Source organism: Abramis brama (genome assembly GCF_963993115.1).
Source record: "Abramis brama genome assembly, chromosome: 4".
Taxonomy (NCBI): domain Eukaryota; kingdom Metazoa; phylum Chordata; class Actinopteri; order Cypriniformes; family Leuciscidae; genus Abramis; species Abramis brama.
Window position 1 is genome coordinate 14,766,629 of NC_139966.1, and position 22,813 is coordinate 14,789,441.

Sequence of the window (22,813 nt, forward strand, 5' to 3'; positions counted from 1 at the left end):
TAACAGGAGAGCCAGGAAGAAGTCTTTTTAAGGGCAGCCAGAGAAAGGAGTGGAGGAGAGAGAGAGACAGACAGCCAAAGAGTGAGAAGAGGAGGAGAAAGACAGACAGACAGACAGCCCCTGAGGAGGATAGGAGAGAATGAGACAGAAAAAGAGCCCTAAGGAGGAGAAAGACAGACAGCCCCCGAGGAGAGGACAAGGTGTGTGTGAGAGAGAGAGAGTGAGAGTGAGAGAGAGAGAGAGAGAGAGAGAGAGAGAGAGAGAGAGAGAGAGAGAGAACAACTTACATGAAATATAATATTTTCAAAAAAACAAAAAAAAACAAGCTACTTTATTTTACATTTGATATTTACATTTAGGGCATTTGGCAGACACTTTTATCCAAAGCGACTTACATGTAGTACATTTGTCAATAGTTGGACAGGTCATACACCAGCAATTATAATTTGTAAGCAACCAATATTATACCAGAATACTTACAGCATCTTGTAATGTGTCTACTACCATTTCACTATCATTCAATCATCAAACAAAGTGCCTAATGGCCTTGAATAATAAAGTGCATAAGTGCAGAATTTTTTAGTAGAAAGAAGAGAGTAGAAAGAAGAGTAAAAAAAAACATTTGGGGAAGAAACTTGGGTTAAGATATCAGATTCTTTCAGGTTTTTGACAAGTTGACCTATACTGTTTGCATCCTTTTTATTACAGGAAGAGGAGAGGGGGAGAGAGAGACATTTCAACTTGAACTTACATTTCAAAATGCGCCAATTGCTGCAGTTTTGCACAATATCCCTTTGCGCCAACTGGCGCTCATTTCGCAAATGACTTTGAAATGCGACTGGTTTATTTTTGCTGCGGCGGTAATAGGCATTCTGGTTGACTACCTACTGTACTTGCGTTTGCATAAACACTAACGTACATACATCAAGGGCTTATGTACAGCTTCTAACTCAGTTTTACATCTAAACAACTTTAGAAATGTACACATTTTTACTTCTTTTTCTTATTTTTACTTTACTTCTGCTTCTCCCCAGAATGAATTCTCATGTGGACTTTAAGGTTCCCGTCTTGATTGAAACTCTTTCCACACTGGGGCATGTGAAAGGTTTCTCTCCAGTGTGAACTCTCATGTGTTTATTGAGGTTTCCTTTTTGTCTGAAACTGTTTCCACACAATGTGCAGGTAAAAGGCTTCTCTCCAGTGTGAACTCTCATGTGGTAATTAAGATTTTTTTTCTGAATGAAACTCGCTCCACACTGTTGGCAGGTGTAAGGTCTCTCTTCAGTGTGAATTCTCATGTGGTTTTTAAGGTTTCCATTTCGATTGAAACTCTTTCCACACTGAGAGCAGGTGTAAGGCTTCTCTCCAGTGTGAACTCTCATGTGGACTTTGAGGTTTCCTTGTTGATTGAAAATGAATCCACACTGTTGGCAGGGGTAAAGCTTCCTCCCAGTGTGAACTCTCATGTGGGCTTCAAGCTTTCCAGGCTTATTGAATCTTAGTCCACACAGTTGGCAGGTGAAATTACCCATAGTCCCTGTCTTTTGAGCCCTTTTTTGTGCAGAAGTTTTTTCAGTCTGAGAGCTACTAAAATATTTTTCTTCAGTTATGACATCGTAAAGTGTCTTGAACTGATCTTTCTCTTTCATTTCATTCAGATCTTGACTCTCCTCTTTAAACGGCACCAGGTCTAAGGCGAAAAAAGACAAAAATGAATCCCAGTTTAATGCCACAAAGCAACAGTCATCAAAACATTTAGACAAGTAAAACATCAAAACTAATAACATGTATGCTAGATCCTATACGCAATCAGCTGTACGTTTACATGGCTTTCCAAAAATGGCGGGTGCCAGTGTTTTGCATACGTTCTGCCAATCAATAAAAGCATGTATAACTCTCTCAAACTCAGCAAATGTTAAAAAGCTCTTAACCTTAGTAAGGAGTCTTAGCTGAAAGAATCTAGATTTAACTTGTGCATTTACCTGCTCATCAAAGGTCAAAGCAGAATCAAAAACAACACCCAAATGTTTGACAGAGGGCTTGATGTATGAGGCCAGGTTACCCAACACTTGGTATGTGTTGCCAGAAACAGCTAGAGGCCCGAAACACAATTTCCTCAATTTACATTTAGGAAATTTAAGGACATTCAAGCGGTTACAGAACTCAAACTCTGGTCGTTTTTTGCTTAAAAGCCACATACATTTGAGTGTTGTTACTTTTGAACTCGATAAACAAAGCATCAAGCTTCATCAGATTCCTCTGTTTTTTTGCAGTTTCACAAAAGTAATACGAAAGTTTACATTGTAGCATGATGAATGTTACAGGTTAAGCAGTGTTGAAAAAGATCTGTTTGCAGAAATGACACAAAAGGTGTGTGACTGTTCAAGTCTCCATGTTTAGATCAGTGTGCTCAATAATCTGCCTTTGACTTTGATTATTATTAAATTAAATACAAACAAACACCATTCTTTTGGTCTCCTCACATTATTTCTTGTAGTTCTTCACAGTCACATTCACCTTGATAGGCCCATTAGGGGTGTTTTTTGTCTCCCCCAGGTAAGAATACAGTAGTGAACCTTGGCCCTCTCACCCCTATTCCCTCGTCAGGGAAAGTAAACTCAGCCTAATATCAGCCTAGCTTACCGTGTCCCCTTCTATAGTACCCCAAAAGTTAGAATTAACTTTTTGATTAGAACCTAACCTTTGATTAGAAATTCCACAAGCAATCAGCACAGTTCATTTGAGAGTTCTCACCAAAATAAAACAAAAAAATAATAAAATGTAATTCTTCAATACAAATAATTCATTTGTTCATCATCACGCAATCGATTGGTCTGCTGGCACACAAAACCAACAAAGCTGAATGTAAGCCAACACATGACAGCGCTCAAACCAAAGCAAATTAGTGACAGACAATTCTGCATCATAGACAGTTTACAGCAATTGTGGCATTTTTGGAACCAATGTTGATAAATAATATCATTAGACTGGCACAGCAGCCGAGTAAATCTATGTAACAGACCAGTGTTTCCTCAACCTTTATTTTTCCACTCTCATTCCACAGTAAAACACATCAAACGTGCGTCACTTTTACTTTCGTTTTCTACAGTATTTCTCTTCAGGGAAAAGCAATCAAGGAAAACATGCTTAGAGCACCTTCTAGTGGTCATTATATAAAACACAAAGGAAAAACCCTTAAAGGAGTCATAACCTAGTATTACCTTGGATACCCACGCTCTATTATAGTCTTTCAGGCCCTTCTAAAAAAGAAAAGTGGAAAAAAAATAAACACAGAGCTCCTCTGACCCTTATTTCTGAAGGCATTATTGTCTCGCGAGATCTGATGCGATATTTTGGCTGTCGTGGACAGTCATTTTAATAATGCAAATGAGGGGCGCGTTGATTGGTGGCAGGAAGGGGGGGGGTTGACACCGCAGGTAACTTCAGCATATCATTCCAAAATGACATCATGGCGCAAGTTGTGAATGAACCCGACCTGGCCGCGACCTACGGAATTCAACCGTATATGTACGAGCCAGACTCTGAACCTGAGCTGGAAAGGGAAGATGTAGAGTCGATGGAAGGACGTCTACATCAATATGTGTCTGAATGGTAAAGACAATCATTTTGACTGAGACATACATTATACCTTTTATTTAATGTAGATTACATTAACGGAGATGTAGTCTACTTTTTTTTATCAGCTTACAGTGGTTATTGAGATCAACATTTGCTATCATGTGGTGTTTTTGCCTTGTTTCACGTTGTGGTTTTTTAGACATTCAATATTTTTCTTCTACAGACATGTAACGTGATCTTTTTCTTTATGTTTATTATTACTTGACTGTTTGTTTTATTTATCTATCCTTATCTATTCTATAAAAAATCAATACAATTATATGTTGTCATAGTTATATAATATACAATTCTATAAAAATATAGCTGTATCATTTTCTTGTGAACGATTCCGGCGTAAAATGATTAGCACAGACACCTAACGTTAAGCCAGTGGGAAGGGTTGTAGGAACCGCGTCATTAAAAATGAATTTAATCCACTGGTCCCTGACAGCTTGGTCTGTTCTTGGGAGAGAAAACACATTTACATGTTGATTCTGGCAGTCAACAACAGAGCAACTCACGTGTGCACCACGTTTCTGCATCTTTTGCGACTGAATATGAGGGGGAGAGGGGCAGTGCGGGCTTCCTGCAGCATAGGTCTGCGGTGTCCATATATGGTATATCCTGCCCCGTCTTGACGTCAAGTCGGGGCAGAAATTAAAATCTCGTGTTTGAGTGCGCGTGCACGTGGGCTGGTTTACGAACCCAGGGGTAAACAAACGCTTCACTTTTAAATATCGGCTTCCCGGCCAGTGTATAATCGTTAGCCAATCATAACATACATTGATTCTCGTGGAAAAGTGAAAATTACAGGTCATGACTCCTTTAATGAGGTTGTGTTTAAAAGCACTTTCAATGTGCTAACTGGCCAATCACATACAATTTGTTGAGCACGTGATTGCAATGGCCAATCAGAAGTGTTAAACAATCCGTTCAACGGCACTCAGATGCAAATGCACATTTTTAAAATTTCAGTACCTAAGTTGGTACTTTTGACAACTCTACATATGCTATACATCCATCTAGTGGTTACACCTTAGTATTGCAGATGATAAATGGTGCATAATTTAGAGGTAAATATTTAGTGTATTTACTGAACATTTAGGGGATATTTAGTAACGTTCCCCTTAAAATACAAAATATTAAAGGAAAAATTCTGCTATTCTTCAAAAATATTAATTTCTGAAGAGCTGGACATTTAAATAAGGATCAAATGACTGAGTTCAGCTTTGAGAATGAAACTGACCTGTTTGTTCTTCAGTTTCTTCTTGTTTCACGCTGAATGTTTCTTCAATATTCATGTCTTCACTCTCCTCTTTAATAAATGGCATCTTTGTTTCTTCCTCAGTTTCTTCATGTTTTACACTGAATGTTTCTTCAATCTTCAAGTCTTCACTCTCCTCTTTAATAAACGCCATCTTTATAATAGTGCGTCACATGGATCTCGGTCGCTTCACCAGGAGTTTTCCTGTGTGTTTGGATAAAATCAGATCTAGTTCAGTAGTTCAGCACACTGGTAAGAGAGTCAGTCAGAGAGAGAGTTAATGGACTAAAATGACCTGGGGCCGTATTCATAAAACATTTTATCTTACCATGCAACTTTTACTAAGGAATAGAGAGAAGTCTTCAGCTAAGAGTGAGGGCAGGGTTTACCTCGTTGCTATAGATTATGTGAACACGCTTACTAACTATGACCACAGTGATTGGCTGATGGGGGAGGGGTCTCTGTCAGTGATAGAGGGTGTTTCTCAAACGGCTGCATATTTCGTCATCAGACTTCACTGAAGGCCATCTCAATTTGAAGGATTCTTAGAAGGCGGCCTTTGTTTCACGTTCTTCTTCCAGCATGTATTGAAGGACGCATCAGACGTATCCTTCCTGGCCTTAAATCACCCACAATTCTTTGCACACATTTAAATTCATGAAAACAAAAAGACGGAAAATGAGTCTGTACTGAGTAAATAATGTTTTCGAACATGAAAGCATAGATGTTATCCTTTAATTGCTGTGAATTAATGACTAACACTAAACTGCCAATAATGTAAGCCACTGGAAGACCGCAGATGGCTATCATTCACTGTAGTGCTTTCACAGAAAGCCAGTCAACATAAAGATTTGTAATACAAAGTATTTTTACAAAATGAAGTTAATAGTATTTTCGTGCCATGACCGCTGGGGCGGGAACATGTGTGACGTAAACATGCACTCTTACTAGACCGTCTCCTTCTAGCGTCTAATGGCTGAGGAGGACTACAAGCCTACAAGCCTCTGATGGACTGAACTAGGAAGACCTCAGTCGCTGTAATTCTCCGTTTGAGAATATTGCAGAACGAGGTATCATGTTGCATTATCATTATTAAGATTTTAAAATAAATATGTTGCCATATTCAAATAAAGGTTTTAAAATGTAGGTTAAGCGTCTCTAATTAAACTAGTATATGTTTAGCAAATTGTCAGCCTCTTACATTGTATCTCAAGAGTAGGGTTGGGTATCGAGTATCGAGTATCGATTGGAACCGGGACTAGCTTTGCGATTTTCCCGGTATCGTTCAAAAGTTTTCATTTCGATTCCTAGTTTCGATTCCTAAAGCTTAAAAGAAAGAAAAGTTTCGATTCACAGTCCGCCCGGCGCCGACCGGAAGAAGAAACCGCTGAACACCAACGAAGAAGCGTCCACCGGAAGTTTTGGTATAACGAGCGATCGAACATGGACAGCGTGCGTCGGCGGTCCAAAGTGTGGCTTCACTTTTCGAAACAAAACGAAATCTCGGCAAAATGCAACATTTGCAGCAAGATTGTTTCGTGCATAGGAGGGTGCACGTCAAACATGATAAAGCACCTCCGAGGTCATGGAGTGCAAGTAAATGTGTGCCCTGTATTTGACGCGCTGCGCAGACCGTCCTCCGCTGCCTCTTCCTCTGGCTCCGACCCCCAGCCTGGCACCGCAGTGACTACACTGCAGTCCGAATCCGGTAAGTAAAACAATACATACAAAAAATAATATGTCTTGCGCCAACATTGAGGCAGCTAACAAATTAGCCCACGTATTTTTTCATAGACAATTTACAACCTGAGATTGCTACAGTTAGCCAGGCTGATGATGACTCCAGGACTCCGCGATGTGCTGAGCCTAACGTTACTCCGTTCACCATAGCGGCAAGGGGGAAGATGTCAGTGCAACAAAAGGAAGAGTGCCACAGAAAGGTCACTGCACACATTGTGAAAAGGCTGCATCCCTTTTCAGAGGTGGAATCACCAACATTTAGGTTAGTTAAGCAGTAACGATAGAGCTAAGCTAATTGATACTGAGCTAGGGTCGCGTTTCATAACATGTTTGTTTATGTTTGCAGGGACATGGTGAAAACTCTAAACCCAAAATACACACCACCTTCCAGGGATTACATTTCAAACACATTAATCCCATCGTGGTACAAGGTTGAGAAGTCAAACATTATTACAGAGCTCAGTGAAGTCAGCGCTGTTGCACTCACATGTGATGGCTGGAGTAGCATCACACAGGACCACTACCTCACCATCACAGCACACTATATAGAAGAGGGCAAAATGCAGCAAAAAGTGCTAAAAACAAAGGCTGTGTACAAAGCACAGACCGGTTGTGTTGTTGCAGAGGAAATTAGTGATGTTCTGTCAGAGTTTGGCATATCTGATAAAATTGTAGCAGTCACCGTAGATAATGCTGCCAACATGGATGTGGCTATTAAGCGCCTGCAATTTGTAAAACTGTGCTGTTTCGCCCATACACTTAATTTAGCAGCACAAAGTCTATACTCCCTAAATTCAGTGAGTCAGTGGGTGGCCAAGGTCCGAACCATTGTTGTGTGGTTGAAGAGGTGCTCAATGGCCAAGGTGGTTCTCAAAGAGAAGCAACAACTTCTACGTAAGTCAAAGTTCACTTTATTTAACTGTTGTGCATTTACAGTGACACGTAATGACTTTATATGTCTGATCTATCTTATTATTATTTATGAGCTCTGCAGTACTACAGTATTTGAATACAATTGTACAAAAGTATTGTTTGTCTCCTAGGATGAAAAAGCATCTGTTATATGACTTAAAAAATTGATGTTATTGTTTTTGTCAGAGCTGCCCCAACACTCACTCATTCTTGACGTGAGAACACGGTGGAACTCTCTGTACCTAATGCTGGAGAGATTCACAGAGCAGTACCCTGCAATTCAGGCAGCCAGCTTGGATCAACGGCTGAGAAAAAATATGGATAGGGACAGGTAGAGATAGATAGAAAAGTTCAGACAAAAAATGCCAGTACACACAAAATACGAATTCAAAGAACAGTATTAGTGAATGTACTAAATCTGCTAGGGAGTGCATATGTTAGGTGTTTTGTTAAGAAAAAAATATAATATTTTTATTACTCCAATCTATGCGTTCTTAATTCTTTAACATACAGACTTGCTCGGCTAACTGAGGAGGATTTTAGGAAAGCTGAAGACTTCATCAACCTGATGAAGGTGCTCTACACCTCAACACTCTGCGTGTCCTCCGAAAAAAGTCCCACATGCGGACAGATTCTGCCTATCCTCAAAAAGCTTGAGGCACACCTGGCTGTAAAAGAGGGAGACACAGTCTTTGTGTCAAGTCTTAAAAAGCAGGTTTGGGCAAACCTATCTAAGCGCTACCAGGTAAGTGACTGAGGCAGGGCACCTGGAAAGAAATTGTTCTAGAATAGAAATATCCTGTGGCTTGTTAAAACATTTAAAGAACACGTGTTTTGCAGAATGATGAGATCAGGAACTTTCTCCAAGTGGCCACTGCATTGGATCCACGCTTTAAACATAAATTGGATGATGATGACACCATCTGGGACCAGATCCAGAGAAATCTGATTGAAAAGGTGAAATGTCATTCATGCACACAACTGTCATTTTCAGCTATTAAAATCTAAATGCTAATTATGTTCTTTGTAGTCAACAGAGGAAGACGGTGGAGCTGATGGGGACACCATGCAGTCTGAGAATGAGGATGAGCAGGAGAGTGTAAGTGTACAATAGCTGATACTATATAGGTTTTCAATTTAAATAATGATCATGCCTTTAATGGAGGTTTTCCCTTTTTTTTGTGATAAATAATACTGATGAACCTTTTGTTTTGTTTTTTAGCAACAGCCTCCCTGCAAACTGCCCAGGAAGACTCCACTGGAGGAACTGTTTGCTGAGGAAGAGGCACAGAACATAGTGTCACAGCAGAGCTCCATGTCCATCAAGAAACAAGTGGAGAGAGAGCTGCAGATATACAAGGAAGTTCCACTGGTCCTTATGTCTGAGGACCCTGCTGCATGGTGGTGGAACCAACAAAAGACTTATCCTTTGCTGTCAAATCTCGCTTTCTCTTATTTATGTGTTCAAGCGTCATCTACTCCGAGCGAACGTGTTTTCTCCACAGCAGGAGATACAATTTGTCCAGAACGCTCACGCATCCTGCCTGAGAAAGCAGATATGATAATTTTCTTGAACAAGAACTGTTCCTGATTTTATAATATACCTGCTGCTAATCTGGACTGAGTTTTAAAAGTTGTCTCTAATAGTTTATTTTCTATTCTGCACCAGGTTAGCCCATCAGTGGGAGCAAGGTAATGTTTAAGTACCTGCAGTATCATACACTGTCATGTGTAAATGTTTGTGAGGTTTTCAAAAATAAAGCTCTCTTGAGGAAAGTGTACCCCTGTGAAAATATATTCATAATTAATAATATTTATATAATATTCAAGTTCATAGATTTAAAATGTATATTGTAGTTGAAAACAGCCCTGTGAGAAATTCATAGTAAAGTTAATAAAAAGTAAAAAGTTCATAGAATTCAAATTGATGGAGAAGGTCAGACTATTTTCTTCAGAAAGACCGTTGGTTAGCTAAGCTCATTTAAAATATCTTAAACTTTTTTTGACCCTGCCTCTTAAAAGAATCGGAATCGAGAATCGTTGGGAACCGGAATCGAAACAAGGAATCGGAATCGGACTCGGAATCGTTCAAATTTAAACGATACCCAACCCTACTCAAGAGATTGCAGACTTCAAGTGACAAATTATGTTTTATAAAGAAAGTTCGGGAGGAGCACATTCAAACGGTCTATCTAATCATCTCGAGAGGAGGCGTATATACACACAGCCGACTCGACAGTTTTCTGCATCCCTCCACCAGCCCGATTCCTCACTCACAAGTTAGGAGCTACTTTTTGCCTTACGATGTTTTGTGAATACGGCCCCTGATTAGACAAAAAAAAAACAAAAAAAAAACACACACACTTGAAACTAACACTACAAACTAATAAATAATTCAAATTGTATAGACACTATATATATGTTAGGCAGTTTAAGTAGCAATTTAATGATTTGTAGAAATTGGGATACAAATAGAGCACTTCGTATAACTTAACCATTTGGTTCAAATGACTCTGATTTTCAAAAAGCTCAGTTTGTTTGCCAGTGACTGAATTCGTGTTAATGATAAACTGATTCAAGATATAAGGAGCGAAATGAGACTTACCTTTAATGTCACTCATGAATCTCTTGTTACTTTGCTCACACAACGTTGATAAATGTTAGATAAAGCAATGAAATGGTACATTTAATAACAAATAATTCAATCGGCGTTCCTTTGTAAAACTTTGAAGACTTTTGAAGTGTTTCGGGTTAAACACTATCACAATTCTTACAACAAACCTTTCTTCAGCTGAATCACTACAGATGCAGGAGCGCGGCGCAGCATTATGACGTCACACAGCAAGACCAAAATAAAAGTCCTGTTCAGACGCTGCTGCTAAAAAAATGGACAAAATTCTGAGTTGAATGTACTTGTGAAATACATTTAATAACACAATGGTAAATACATTTAATAACACAATGGTACGTTCATAATACAGTTAACATTGAGAGTTAAAAAATAAATAAAAATGAAAGCTATAACACAATCCAGTCAGAGAGACCAACCCTCAAACTAATTTATTTTCTTTTGGCTTATGCTATGTCCACTTTATCATGTTTATCATATTTGTTAGTTTATAGCTTTATCATGGGAAAAGCAACCCAAATAATGCCAATAACTGTAGAAAGATTAGGAAGATTTGATGAAAATAAATCTTCTACTGAATCTAGGACAATCATAATTTGTTTATATATATATATATATATATATATATATATATATATATATATATATATATATATATATATATAATACCTATTTTCAGGTATTTTTTAGAGCCAAATTAACTTTATATGTCCACATTTTTAATATCAGAAACACACACACACACACACACACACACACACACACACACATATATATATATAACTCTCTTTTTTTTATCACATTTGTCACTATTAGCATTTTTAAATTAGTTTATACCTGGTAAGGTTTCTTCACCCAACAATACAGTTTTACTTTTTAGACAAAGTATCACAGACTTTAGAAGTAAAATAATATTTTCAGCACATAATTTGACATGTATTTAAATATGTATTTCACCAATACATTAACCTCTGAATTTCTCTCATCTCTTTTGTCTGTATATATTTTTCTCTATGTAAGTTTCTGTGCACTTTTTGTGATTTTAGACATCAGTGTGTGAACAGGACTTGTATTTTGGTCTCCCGATGTGATGTCATAAGGCTGCGTCGCACTCCTGCATCTGTTATTGGTTCTGCAGAAGAAAGGTTTGTTTTTTAAGCATTTAAGGTGTTAAACCCTATAGAAACCGTTTGGATGTTGTAATTAATGTTGAGCAGAGTGACAGAATGAAAACACACGAGTAACAGAAAAGGTGCATCTCATTCTGCTCATGATTCAGTCCATCATAAGAATGAATTCAGTCACTGGCAAGTAGTGATGGAGAAACTGAGCTTTTGGAAACTACATTTATTTTTATTTTCTGTTCATTATTCTCATATTAAAAATGGCGTTTATTAAAGAGGAGAGTGAAGGCATGAAGATTGAAGAAACATTCAGAGTAAAACAAGAAGAAACTGAGGAGCAAACAGGTTGGTTTCATTCTCAAAGCTGAACTCAGTCATTTGAACTTCATTATAATGTCGAGCTCTACAGAAATGTATAATTAAATAAAATATAAATAAATATTGTTCTCTTTTTGTAGCTGTGGTGTGCCAACTTTTCTCTTCTTTTTTGCAACTTTTTTGTGGTTGAGCACCCTCATTGAGCATCACTTGTCCACTGTGGCACCGCTTCCCACTGTGGTTTTAGTAATACAAATAATTTAGTTCCGTTAGTTAGAGAACAGATACCACAATTAAAAACTGAACACCTCTGCTCAATTCAGCTTGAGACGAACGAGAGTCACAGCACAGATCAGCATGGTGTCTTATTCGTTTTGTTAATAGTATTCGCTTTTATTTCGCACCAGACGAATGATTCGTCATAAGAATTCAAAACAGGCACCACTTTGAAGGGACCAAATGAAACATGATTATGTATTTCTGCTCAGTTAGCGACATTGGGCATCAACCACATGTCAAACTCTATAATACATTTTTGTTTGTTTAATAGTTCTACCTAATAACGCATTAGGACTGTTAAACAGATTGTAAACTAACAAAGGAGGAGAATGGGAGCGCTGTGTGTTCAGGTCCTGTTTTTCTCAGCACTGTCAATATTAGTCCGCCATGGCGTCGAAATAAAAGTCCTGTGCAACAACCAGTACGGCAGGACATTAGTGACGGCTTGCGTCACTTCAGAGTTCATGTTGGTGGTGGAAATGCAACTAAGAAAATGGCCCCAGGGGAAAATGCAGTTCTCGGGGGACTGCCCTAGTGGCTAGTTCCTATAACCAAGTTCTGTTAACTACCCAGTGCAAAAGCCCCTATACCTGTAGTTGTTAAATAAACCTGAAGTACTTAAGTAGCTGGATCGGGTGCATTTAATTAAAGTTGAAGCTAAACTCTGCAGGACTGTGGCCCCTCCAAGATTTGAGTTTGGCACCCCGTGTGTATATAAGGATCTAGCTATTAAACTGAGCTTAACCTTTGTCTTTTTTCAGACTTGATGGCGTTGAAAGAGGAGGGTCAAGATCTGAATGAAGCAAAAGAGAAAGATCAGTACGAGACACAGAAATCTTTTAGCTGCTCACAGACTGAAAAAACCTCCTCACAAAAAAGGACTCAAAAGACAGGGACTGAAAGTTATTTTACCTGCCAACAGTGTGGAATAAGTTTCAATCAACATGCAAAGCTTGAAGTCCACATGAGAATACACACTGGAGAGAAGCCTTTCACATGTCAACAGTGTGGAAAGAGTTTTGATCTACAAGGAAACCTTAAAGTCCATATGAGAATTCACACTGGAGAGAGTCCTTACACCTGCCAACAATGTGGAATAAGTTTCAGACAAAAAGGAAACCTTAATAACCACATGAGAATTCACACTGGAGAGAAGCCTTTCACATGCCCTCAGTGTGGAAAGAATTTCAATCAGGATGGAAACCTTAAAGTCCATATGAGAATTCATTCTGGGGAGAAGCCTTACATATGCTCTCAGTGTGGAAAGAGTTTTGATCTACATGGAAACCTTAAAGTCCACATGCGAATTCACACTGGAGAGAGCCCTTACAGTTGCCATCAATGTGGAGTTAGTTTCACTCAAAAAGGACACCTGAACAGTCACATGAGAGTTCATTCTGGGGAGAAGCCATACAAGTGCCAACAGTGTGGAAAGAGTTTTGATCTACAAGGAAATCTTAAAGTCCATATGCGAATTCACACTGGAGAGAGCCCTTTCACCTGCCAACAGTGTGGAGTAAGTTTCAAACAAAAAGGAAGCCTTGACAGGCACATGAGATTTCACACAGGAGAGAAGCCTTTTAACTGCCAACAGTGTGGAAAGAGTTTCAGCCGAAAAGGAATCCTTAATGACCACATGAGAATTCACACGTAAGAGAGACATTTAACCTGTCAACTGGAATAAGGAATAAGTTTCACTCAAAAAGGAATCCTTAACAGGCACTTGAAAATTCACACTGACGAGATCATTTTACATGCCAACAGTGTGGAAAGAGTTTCGATATACAAGGAAACGTTAATGTCCATATGAGAATTCACACTGGAGAGAAGCCTTGCGCTTCCAACAGTGTGGAAAAAGTTTCAGTCAGGGGCCGAGCTGGGGGGTGGCCCCCCTGTTCACAACTGGTGTTTCTGTCTCCTTTTTTCTTGATAAGAATTGTTTATTTAAACGCAGAACCATCTCTTTACGTCCACAACAAAAACGGGAGACTTTTGGGGATGTGCACGATTGCAGATTCAAACGTGCATGGAAAAGGTACAGGTGCCGAATGAGCTTCAGCAGAACAACAGTGAACGACGAACAGTAGATATATAGCCTACATAAAGTGTTTCTCAACTGATCGGTTGCAAGAGCGTTTTGAGTTGGTCTCGTAGTTTGCAGTCAAAGACACAATGCCAGACTTAAATTTTGATAGACGTTTATGAAAGCTGTTGACACTTCTGTCAGATGCTGAGAGAAACACGTTGTCTTGATTCAGTATCTGTGGTCAGATGAGATGTTGTCAAACTATATGTCAGTAAAACTCAGAAAAACTAACTTTCTGGTCGTGTCAGCCGTTATACTGTGTTCGCAGCGTGTAATATTCAGTATCATGCGCGCTGTAGATCACTTCACTTGCGCACAAAAGAAACTATAAGCATGCAACATCGTAGTTATGTCGTCAGTTAAGTGCTTTAATGTCATTTTTAATCTGTAATTTAATGCACAAATAATGATCAGTGGACATCTGTACTAGAAATTATGTGCTAACTTTGCATTAATTTGTCAAGTACAAACAAAAATGGATCATATATAAATGCATAAAATACAATTTTACATTCTGGCATTTATGTGCTGTTGACTTCTGCCCTTATTCTCATTCTTGAACATGGGTATTCAAAAGAGAACACATTTTTTCCCCCTTTGTACTTTGTTTAATTAAGGCATGATAGTTGCAATTGATTTATTTTGACAACTAATAGAAAGTTAAACAGTGTTTACTTTTTCGTTTGCAAGCACCTCCAATGACTTTTAAAGCGACCAAAGGCATTCTGCACAACCATCCGTGCTGAGCTCAGTCGGTAGTTGTAGTGCCCTTGTTGAATAAAGTTTAGAGCAACTGTTCCCTTTCATCACTTCCCTTTCCCTTTCATTGCGTGATCTCTGACGCTTTGGGAACTCTTCCCCTTCTCCAAATTTTCTGAAATCTTATAGGATAATGCCAGTAAAACAAATGGGCAAGTGTCACTGAATTGCATGCAAATACTGACGAGCATTTGGGCAGTATAAAATGCGGAGGAGCGACAATTGCGTCAGAATCTTTTCCTTCATGCTGCTATATTCAAAGATGCAACAGAATACTTCTTCACCGCATCCGATGGCTTCCTTCTGCCGACTTTGTGTGGGTTCCATTTTCTCCCAAGTTGACGAAGCAGAAGCCCACAGTTACGTTATCTTTCTGGCCAAATATAGACAAGGTTTTTAGAATAGTCAGGTGGTTAAATGAGGCAGTGACCTGATCAATTGACTCATCCAGCAGCTGCAGAATAAATCGTCTGTCCTTCTTAAGGATGTTCATCGAGGCAAGATTGCATAGGTTGTTGTTTTGGACTGTTGGACGAGCAAGGTCCCTTGCTGGTAGGTTCCTGAGCTTGGTTTTGAAGGTTTCGGTCATGTTATTGAGAAGTTTGATGGCATTTTCTTTTGCCAAATGTGTCTTGGTTGTGTGATGGTAGGGATGCCGCATGTCCCTAGTCCATGACGGTTAGGTTCAAGAAGTAACCACCATCAACACGTGCCAGCGTTATTCTTTGGCTGCATCGTAGTGCGTCCACCCCTGAAGAACTGCAGTCGCGCAGTTGCATGTGTTTTTTCCAATTGGACCAGTGCACTCAGAGATGGTGCTACTCAAGTCAAGTCAAGTCATCTTCATTTATATAGCGCTTTTAACAATGTAGATTGTTTCAAAGCAGCTTTACAGAGATAAATGTATAATTTAAGGTAAGATTGTTTTGGCTTTATAGCGGTTCTTTAATAAAGTTATTTTCCAGCTAAAGTTAGTCAGTCCTTGGAAGGTTGATGTAATGAAAGTCTGCATCCAAACCCAACAACTCTGTCAAATGGATGACTAACCCATCAAAGTCAAAAGCGTGGGGGTCCACCAAACTCGAGTGGAAAGGGATCGTGGTATCATTGTGGAGAAAAGCATCAATGTTGGTCCAATTTTTGAAAGAAGACAGCAAAATATGTAAGCTGCAATACAAAATCACACTGAATTGCGGTTTCTCACTCTATCATACAGAAAGAAAACTTTTTATTGTTAACACATTTGTAATAACATTTCTTACAAAAATAAGTGCTTTTCAAGTTATTTTATGTAGTGTACTTAAGTAATGTTCAAGTAGGTTTTGAGTAGACTGCTGTAGTATGTATACTAATATCAATGTACTAGTAGTATACATTTATGTGTACTATTTCAATACTATTTGGGACTAAATGGACCCACTGTTTAATATACACTACCGGTCAAATGTTTTTGGACACATTCCTATTTGTAAAGTTTTTGAAAGAAGTCCCTTATGCTCACAAAGGCTGCATTTACGGCATTTGTTCAAAAATAAAGAAAAAAACTGAAATATTTTTAAATATTATTACACTTTAAAACAATGGTTTTCTATTTTGATATACTTTAAAATATAATTTATTTCTGTGACGCAAAGCTGAATTTTCAGCATAATTTCTCCAGTCTCCAGTGTCACATGATCCTTTAGAAATCATTGTAATATGCTGATTTTATACTCGGTTGTTATTATTAATGTTGGATACTTTAACTTTAACTTTATTAATCGGAACTTTTCGAAACCTGCGATACTTTTTTCAGGATTCTTTTTTTTTTTTTTTTAAATAGAAATCTTTTCTAACAATATAAAAATGGACTATCACTTTTTTAAAATCAAATTAAAACCAACAATAAACAGCCACAAACAGCAGCAATTACAGGAAAATAATGTGCAAATATGTCACTAGCTGGAAGTGTGTGTGTGTGTGTGTGTGTGTGTGTGTGTGTGTGTGTGTGTGTGTGTGTGTGTGTGTGTGTGTGTGTGTGGATTGATGTGCAGTGGGAGTAATGAAGGTCACAGATCTCTGTCTGTGTGTTTTTATAGCCCTGTACATTTAAGTGTTTCACTGATTTTTCCTGTCAGTAAACTGTAAAGAATCGCTTAAACTGTAAAGAACTGTAAAGAATTGCAGTTAAAAAATAAATGCATTTAGTTCATTGTTTAACTATGTTAAACAATGTTAAACAATGAACATTTAAATGCTCTTGTATACTTTCCTTATGTGGGCTTCGAGGTCGCTAGCCCATTATGACACGTTTGTGCCAGCTTTGCAGGTCATGCATTCTGCTTCACATGGATCCCGAACGAGATGAAAACAGGAATTTTCTCTGTAAATCATCTGTGAATTTATATTTGGGCTTTTTTTTAATGCTGGTCAGGAGCCATGTGCCACTGCTGACAAGCAAGCGCTGCTCTCTGTCTCTTGGCTGTTGCTGTGGTGCTGAGTAGGGCTGGTCCGAATACCGTTTTTTGAGCTTCGAAGCTTCGGTCGTAATGAACATCGAATATTCGAAGCTTCGGAGAGAGGGGGCTGAACATACTCTTCTCTCTAATAAAGGCAGGAATCTCTATGTGTCTGTATGTCCGTTTGCATTTTGATTATTTCGAGAACCGTTCATCCAATCGACTTCGCAGGGAGTGCAGTGTCTCATTTGGTGCAATATAGATGGACATGCGAGACGCGACACATTCAGAATTAATAAACTTTTAGTAAACTACAGAACAGCGCGAGCGGGAAGCGGCGCACCTCACGCGGGCTGGGCTTATATGCTCCTAACGGACACTGCACTAGTGATATAAAACACACACAAACAGGTCTGTTAACTTAAGCAATACTTTTAAGGTAGTCTAATATTTTTTTTATTTTTCTGACTAACAAATTACTGACACAGTAAAGGGTAAATTTAAATAAAGAAAAACGAAATTTAAATAAAGAAAAAACGAAATTTAAATAAAGAAAAAACGAAATTTAAATAAAGAAAAACGAAATTTAAATAAAGAAAAACGAAATTACGTTAAATTAAAAACGAGATTACTTTAGATTGATAATAACGAGTAAAAAGGCTAATACATTTTGTTTCTATTATTCTATTTTCCACAATGTCAAAGCAATGCAGCTTAACCCAAAACACAAGCTCAGGCATGCACTTCTGTCCGTACAAACTCAGCTGTTCTGCGCTCTAGCCAGAGAACACTCCCATTGCTGGAACACTTTTAGGAGTCGGTTCTGTTTCTAGCATGCACGCGTTTTCCGCGTGGCTCGAGCTGCGCCTGAGACGCGTGTCTCACGCAGGCAGTGTACAAACTCCAACCCGTTAACATGGGAGCCGAAATAAAAACGGACATGCCACGCAGCTGAGATGCTCACGCTAGTGATGGGATTTATGGCTCTTTGAGGGGATCCGGATCTTGGCGATCCGTTCCTTTCAAAGAGCCGTTCAAAAGAACTTTTGGCTCTTTTTAAATATTTAGTCAGTTTTAAGAAGCCAGCTTGGGGGCATCTCAGTTTATCCTGGAAATAATCACTGGGAGGAATGATTAGGTGAGATTTGTAGTCAAATAATTAAAACTCAGATATCACACACCAATATCTGAGTTTGAATTATTGAAATATTGATTATTACCTCATTTGTCATGTGTGGACTATATTCCATAGGGTTGCACAACATCCCTCTGCTTAGACAGTGACATCACTATTTTGGATTTACCTTTAGTACAAAGTGTGTGTATGTGTAAAGCTACGTTGACTTATGTTATTCATACAATACCTACTCACAAATAAGAGTATTTGAGTCTTCAAATGCCTGTGTAAATTATTTGTTGACCCAGACTTAAATGAAATGACTTTTTGACAAATGCTGCATTTAGCCTTACTGTTTTCTTCGCGAGAAAAGTGCACCCAAATGCTGCTCATTTTCAGACGTGTCACGTGTGTGTCTTCTTCCTTCGAACGACCCGCTTTGGCACTAAGACAGAGAGGCACTCGCATGTGTTTTTTTTTATTTTTTTTAACTGGAGTAAGCATGTGACGGCAGCGTGCACAAGTCATGGCTCCGCTCCTACCCAATGACAGAGGCACGCAGGGTTTTTTTCCACTGGAGTACTCACGTGAAGGATGCGTGCACAACTATCATCATGCTGTTAGGCAGTAGCACCCCTGCGCTGGGTGCGCCCCTCCCCCTATAACTGTTCTGTCTCGCGGAGGAGCTAATTTGTGTGCATCTGTGTGAAACACGCATAGGAAAAAAAGAACGACAGAAAGAACGGCTCCCATTATGAGCTGTTCAAAAGAATCGGTTCGTTCGCGAACGTCACAACTCTAGCTCACGCCACGCAGCCAGTGTGTCGACGGTCTTATTCAAGCGCGAATGTGAACTGTTTCGCGGGGGATCCCAGGTGTGCAAAAAAAAACAAAAAACGAATATTCGAATGTCAAATTTTCAAATCGAATACCAACCCACCGAACGAATATTCGAGTATTCGGGTCCAGCCCTAGTGCTGAGGGTAATGTCTGAGATGAAGTTTGACCAATGTTTGCATTACATACTGTACATGACCGACTGACCAATGGTGCCGTGCGAGAAGGCCAGACCTAAAGCAATGCAATAAAGCACATCAACCCAATCACTTGTTTATCGTTCATGTAAACAGTAGCCTACATTCAGATTCATCAATCTGAATGAATGCAGTCCGATTGAAACAAAAGGTGTGCATGTAAACATAATGAATGGTGACTGTAGAAAGCAAAAGCCGATTCCCGGACATTTTGGGTATTTTTTTAGGTCCAAAAAGAGGACATGTCCAGGAAAAACAGGATGTATGGTCACCCTAATTAAAGGGTTAGTTCACCCAAAAATGAAAATTATGTCATTAATGACTCACCCTCATGTCGTTCCAAGCCCGTAAGACCTCCGTTCATCTTTGGAACACAGTTTAAGATATTTTAGATTTAGTCCGAGAGCTTTCTGTCCCTCCATTGAAAATGTATGTACGGTATACTGTCCATGTCCAGAAAGCTAATAAAGACATCATCAAAGTAGTCCATGTGACATCAGTGGGTTAGTTAGAACTTTTTAAAGCATCGAAAATACATTTTGGTCCAAAATAACAAAAACTACGATTTTATTCAGCATTGTATTCTCTTCAGGGTCTGTTGTCAATCCGCGTTCACGACTCCGCAGTGACGCTGCTGACATAAGACGCTGCTGACATTAAAAATATATAAAAAAATATAGCAATACCAAAATACAAACAATGTAGAATAGCTTGAATACAGTGTGCATCTCCCTCAGACTGTAAACGAAACTCGGGCGCACCAGATAACACGTCAGCGTCTTAGTAACTTAGTTAGCAATATGGTTTTGGGAAACGCACCCCAGGGGGGTACCATTTACAATCAAGCGTGCCGCACAAGCCCTGAAAAGTGAAGCCAAAACGTCTCGATCGCCCCCCGGTGACTGGTCCTAGTATAGGTCATAAGCCCCGCCTCCCCATGTTATTCAACGGGATGTGAGACCAACTAAACAATTAAATTACACTTCAAATATCTTTTTTCCAAAGGTGGTTTCTTTCATTTGCTGTCGTTTTTATCACGCTGATGTTAGTTCAAGTGTCTGTTTCAAAAATAAGTTGTTTTTTAGTTAGTTACGTGATGCGGTGGTGTAACGTCATGACTGACAGCTGTGATTGACAGGTTCTCTGAGCGAAGTAGTCACTGAAGCACCAACGGACATTTTTTCGGGATCTTCGGAGGACTGAGGAGATTGTATTTACTTTATTTTAACAAGCCTCTTGACGTACTGCAATCAATTTTTAAAAAAGTGTGCAGAATCCACTCTCCCTGAGTGCATTCTGCGAGAGTGAGGGCGGAGCGTTGATTTCGCGGCTTTACTTCCTGCTCACTACTGCGCAGGTCTGGTCCCGAGATCGATACTGCGCAGACTCAAGTTCCAATATGTCAGCGCCATATCGGGACACTGGCGGCTTCAGTTCTCATCAATGGAAGAGAGCGAAGGGGCGTCGTCCATCTTTTTTTACAGTCTATGTTTACAATAGTAATGAAAAATATGACTTACCTGTGTAAAATATGCATGGTCCCTCTTCAAAGCTGACAAGCTTTCCAGGTGTCCTCTTGGATCTTCTAGCCACTCTTGCCATCCATTAGAAGTTTGTTGCCCCCATCTGTAAGGGCACTTCACTTCGACCACACCCTCACCACAACAGTCACAGGACACATAGCCATCACAGGACACTCCCATGAATGACATGGCCTGGCAAATTCTGAAACCTGCCTTGGTTACGTTGAGGTTAAGGTGAGGTTGGCCAACAGGAGCACAGGTGTATATAGTGGCTGATTAGTGCATTAGGTGTGGTACCTTCCATCCCAAGAGCATGTTTGTATGTCGCCAGGCCATCTTCCTCATGGTGCCTCCCACACTGGATCCATGGCTTCATAATTGGCCTGTGCCTTTGCTGGCATATGCTGTTGATAAAGGAGCAGCTCGGCACAGTAGCCTTCAGGACACGGTGTGCAATGGACCCTGTGATACGTCCCACTCTCTCTTGGTGCCATTGCACACATGATGCCTGGCTGATTGTGGCCCTCTCCACCTGTTCCACCTCTGCCTCGGTTACCTTGTGCTGGCTAAAACACCATGGCTTTTTTGATGGTGTAGAAAAATCCCAGAAGCTTTTCAGTGCCACCGCATCAGACCTTTCAGCCAGCATAGACAGGAACTGCTGCTGCTGTGAAGCAGAGGCTTTGGGGATGGCATGTTTTATTTTTCTCCTTTTCGTGGTGGTTGGTCGCTGGATCTAAAAAGTGGTGTTTGCAACAAGTGCAGGCTCAATCTTTTTAACACACACCTGATTCCATTCACAGGCTTTACTCGTGCAAGCTTCTTTATTAATACCCAAGCGAACACATGCCTCCAATTTGAAAAGCACAGTAGCTACATGAGAGCATGATTCACCAAGACTGAAAACAGAAAAAGAAGAGAAATGGCTTTGTTGTAGTACAAATTACAGTATTAATACAAATAAGTGTCACATATAAAGAATCAGTATAAGTATAATCAACCACATACCCTGCCATACAGTCGCAGTGACCAGTCAGGATGGCCCCGTCCTGCTGTACTGCAATCCAGGTCTTATGTGGCTTGTCTGTTACCCTCCATGACGGCTTTACATCGCATCTCATGAGACATGAGAGTCCTGGCATTTGGTGGTGTAGAACCACCCCAACAAACCCGTTGGTAAAAAAGGTGTGAGCCTCCAGGGACTTGTAATTTTTGAGATTAATGTGTGAGTAGATCCCTGTGTGATATTGTAGTGGGTGTTAAACTCGTATTAGGCAGTGGGCCAGATTAATCTACATCCCTTACGAAAAAGAACTATAGTAATTCTATAAGATTTCTATAGTAGTGTATAATACTTCTGTGATGTTCTGTAATACCTCTATAGTACTTCTATAGTATGTCCCAAAACACTATAGTATTCCTATAGGATTCCTATAGGATTACTATAATATTTTGACCCAAAATACTACAAGATTCCTATAGTTGTTTTTCATAAGGGATGTCTCATTCACATTAGCATTATCAGCTGAAGGCTCGCTTGATAGGCCAATCGCTACGTAATGACGCGAGCCGTGAACCTATGGAGTAGTTCGAGGTCTACACTCAGACTGCAGTCAGTGAGTTAGGGATAACTGTCAGCACAGTCCCTCGGCAACTTCGTACTACTGATCACCGTTTTACAAAAGGATTAATAGTTTGGAGTGAAGCATACGTACAATTGGTAAGTGACCAGGTTTTATGGAGTTAACGTTATAGTATGCAACATATACGAAAGTTGACTGAGTTACAGTATAGGCTAATGTTACCGCTAAAGCTACCGCGATGTCTTACCTGGAGATTCAGCCAGATAACAAAATATCTGGAGTCTGGTAATGACACCTCCGGCCATTTGGTTGGGTCATTGACCCAGTTTTTAATTAAATAAGGGCAATCATAAGCTATTGCAGTTAATTCTGCAATGTACCGTTGCCGG

General features: G+C 39.5%; 3 protein-coding genes across 4 annotated transcripts; 2 read left to right on the forward strand and 1 right to left on the reverse strand.

The window, feature by feature from the left end:
• Positions 1–310: 310 nt before the first annotated feature.
• On the reverse strand, positions 311–10,383 carry LOC311081688 (uncharacterized protein). Its single transcript, XM_084112311.1, has 3 exons — positions 10,140–10,383; positions 4,865–5,086; positions 311–1,690 (listed from the first exon to the last, which is right to left on the reverse strand). Exons 2-3 carry the CDS (start codon positions 5,034–5,036, stop codon positions 1,044–1,046), a joined length of 819 nt encoding a protein of 272 aa, XP_083968437.1. The 5' UTR covers positions 5,037–5,086; positions 10,140–10,383; the 3' UTR covers positions 311–1,043.
• On the forward strand, positions 6,365–9,591 carry LOC311081681 (E3 SUMO-protein ligase ZBED1-like). 2 transcript variants are annotated; one of them, XM_084112301.1, is made up of 6 exons: positions 6,365–6,590; positions 6,677–6,884; positions 6,969–8,279; positions 8,375–8,491; positions 8,565–8,633; positions 8,757–9,591. In XM_084112301.1, the coding sequence occupies exons 3-6, from the start codon at positions 8,103–8,105 to the stop codon at positions 9,123–9,125; spliced, it is 732 nt and encodes a 243-aa protein (XP_083968427.1). In that variant the 5' UTR covers positions 6,365–6,590; positions 6,677–6,884; positions 6,969–8,102; the 3' UTR covers positions 9,126–9,591. The 2 variants fall into 2 exon arrangements, with proteins under 2 accessions (XP_083968427.1, XP_083968426.1); XM_084112300.1 differs by lacking the exons at positions 8,375–8,491; positions 8,565–8,633; positions 8,757–9,591 and having other exon boundaries at positions 6,969–8,090.
• An 856-nt stretch (positions 10,384–11,239) lies between the features above and the next one.
• On the forward strand, positions 11,240–14,482 carry LOC311081682 (uncharacterized protein). Its single transcript, XM_084112302.1, has 2 exons — positions 11,240–11,632; positions 12,646–14,482. The coding sequence occupies exons 1-2, from the start codon at positions 11,548–11,550 to the stop codon at positions 13,536–13,538; spliced, it is 978 nt and encodes a 325-aa protein (XP_083968428.1). The 5' UTR covers positions 11,240–11,547; the 3' UTR covers positions 13,539–14,482.
• The last annotated feature ends 8,331 nt before the right edge of the window (positions 14,483–22,813 follow it).

What these genes read in the sequence shown, in the direction of transcription:
- LOC311081688 (XM_084112311.1), bottom strand. Translation starts at nt 5,036, where the DNA reads ATGGCGTTTATTAAAGAGGAGAGTGAAGACTTGAAGATTGAAGAAACA. An exon ending in AGAAACTGAAGAACAAACAG is followed by an intron (nt 1,691 to 4,864) that starts GTCAGTTTCATT and finishes TTTTCGCCTTAG; the next exon opens with ACCTGGTGCCGTTTAAAGAG.
- LOC311081681 (XM_084112300.1), top strand. Translation starts at nt 6,446, where the DNA reads ATGATAAAGCACCTCCGAGGTCATGGAGTGCAAGTAAATGTGTGCCCT. An exon ending in TACACTGCAGTCCGAATCCG is followed by an intron (nt 6,591 to 6,676) that starts GTAAGTAAAACA and finishes ATTTTTTCATAG; the next exon opens with ACAATTTACAACCTGAGATT. An exon ending in GTGGAATCACCAACATTTAG is followed by an intron (nt 6,885 to 6,968) that starts GTTAGTTAAGCA and finishes TTATGTTTGCAG; the next exon opens with GGACATGGTGAAAACTCTAA.
- LOC311081682 (XM_084112302.1), top strand. Translation starts at nt 11,548, where the DNA reads ATGGCGTTTATTAAAGAGGAGAGTGAAGGCATGAAGATTGAAGAAACA. An exon ending in AGAAACTGAGGAGCAAACAG is followed by an intron (nt 11,633 to 12,645) that starts GTTGGTTTCATT and finishes GTCTTTTTTCAG; the next exon opens with ACTTGATGGCGTTGAAAGAG.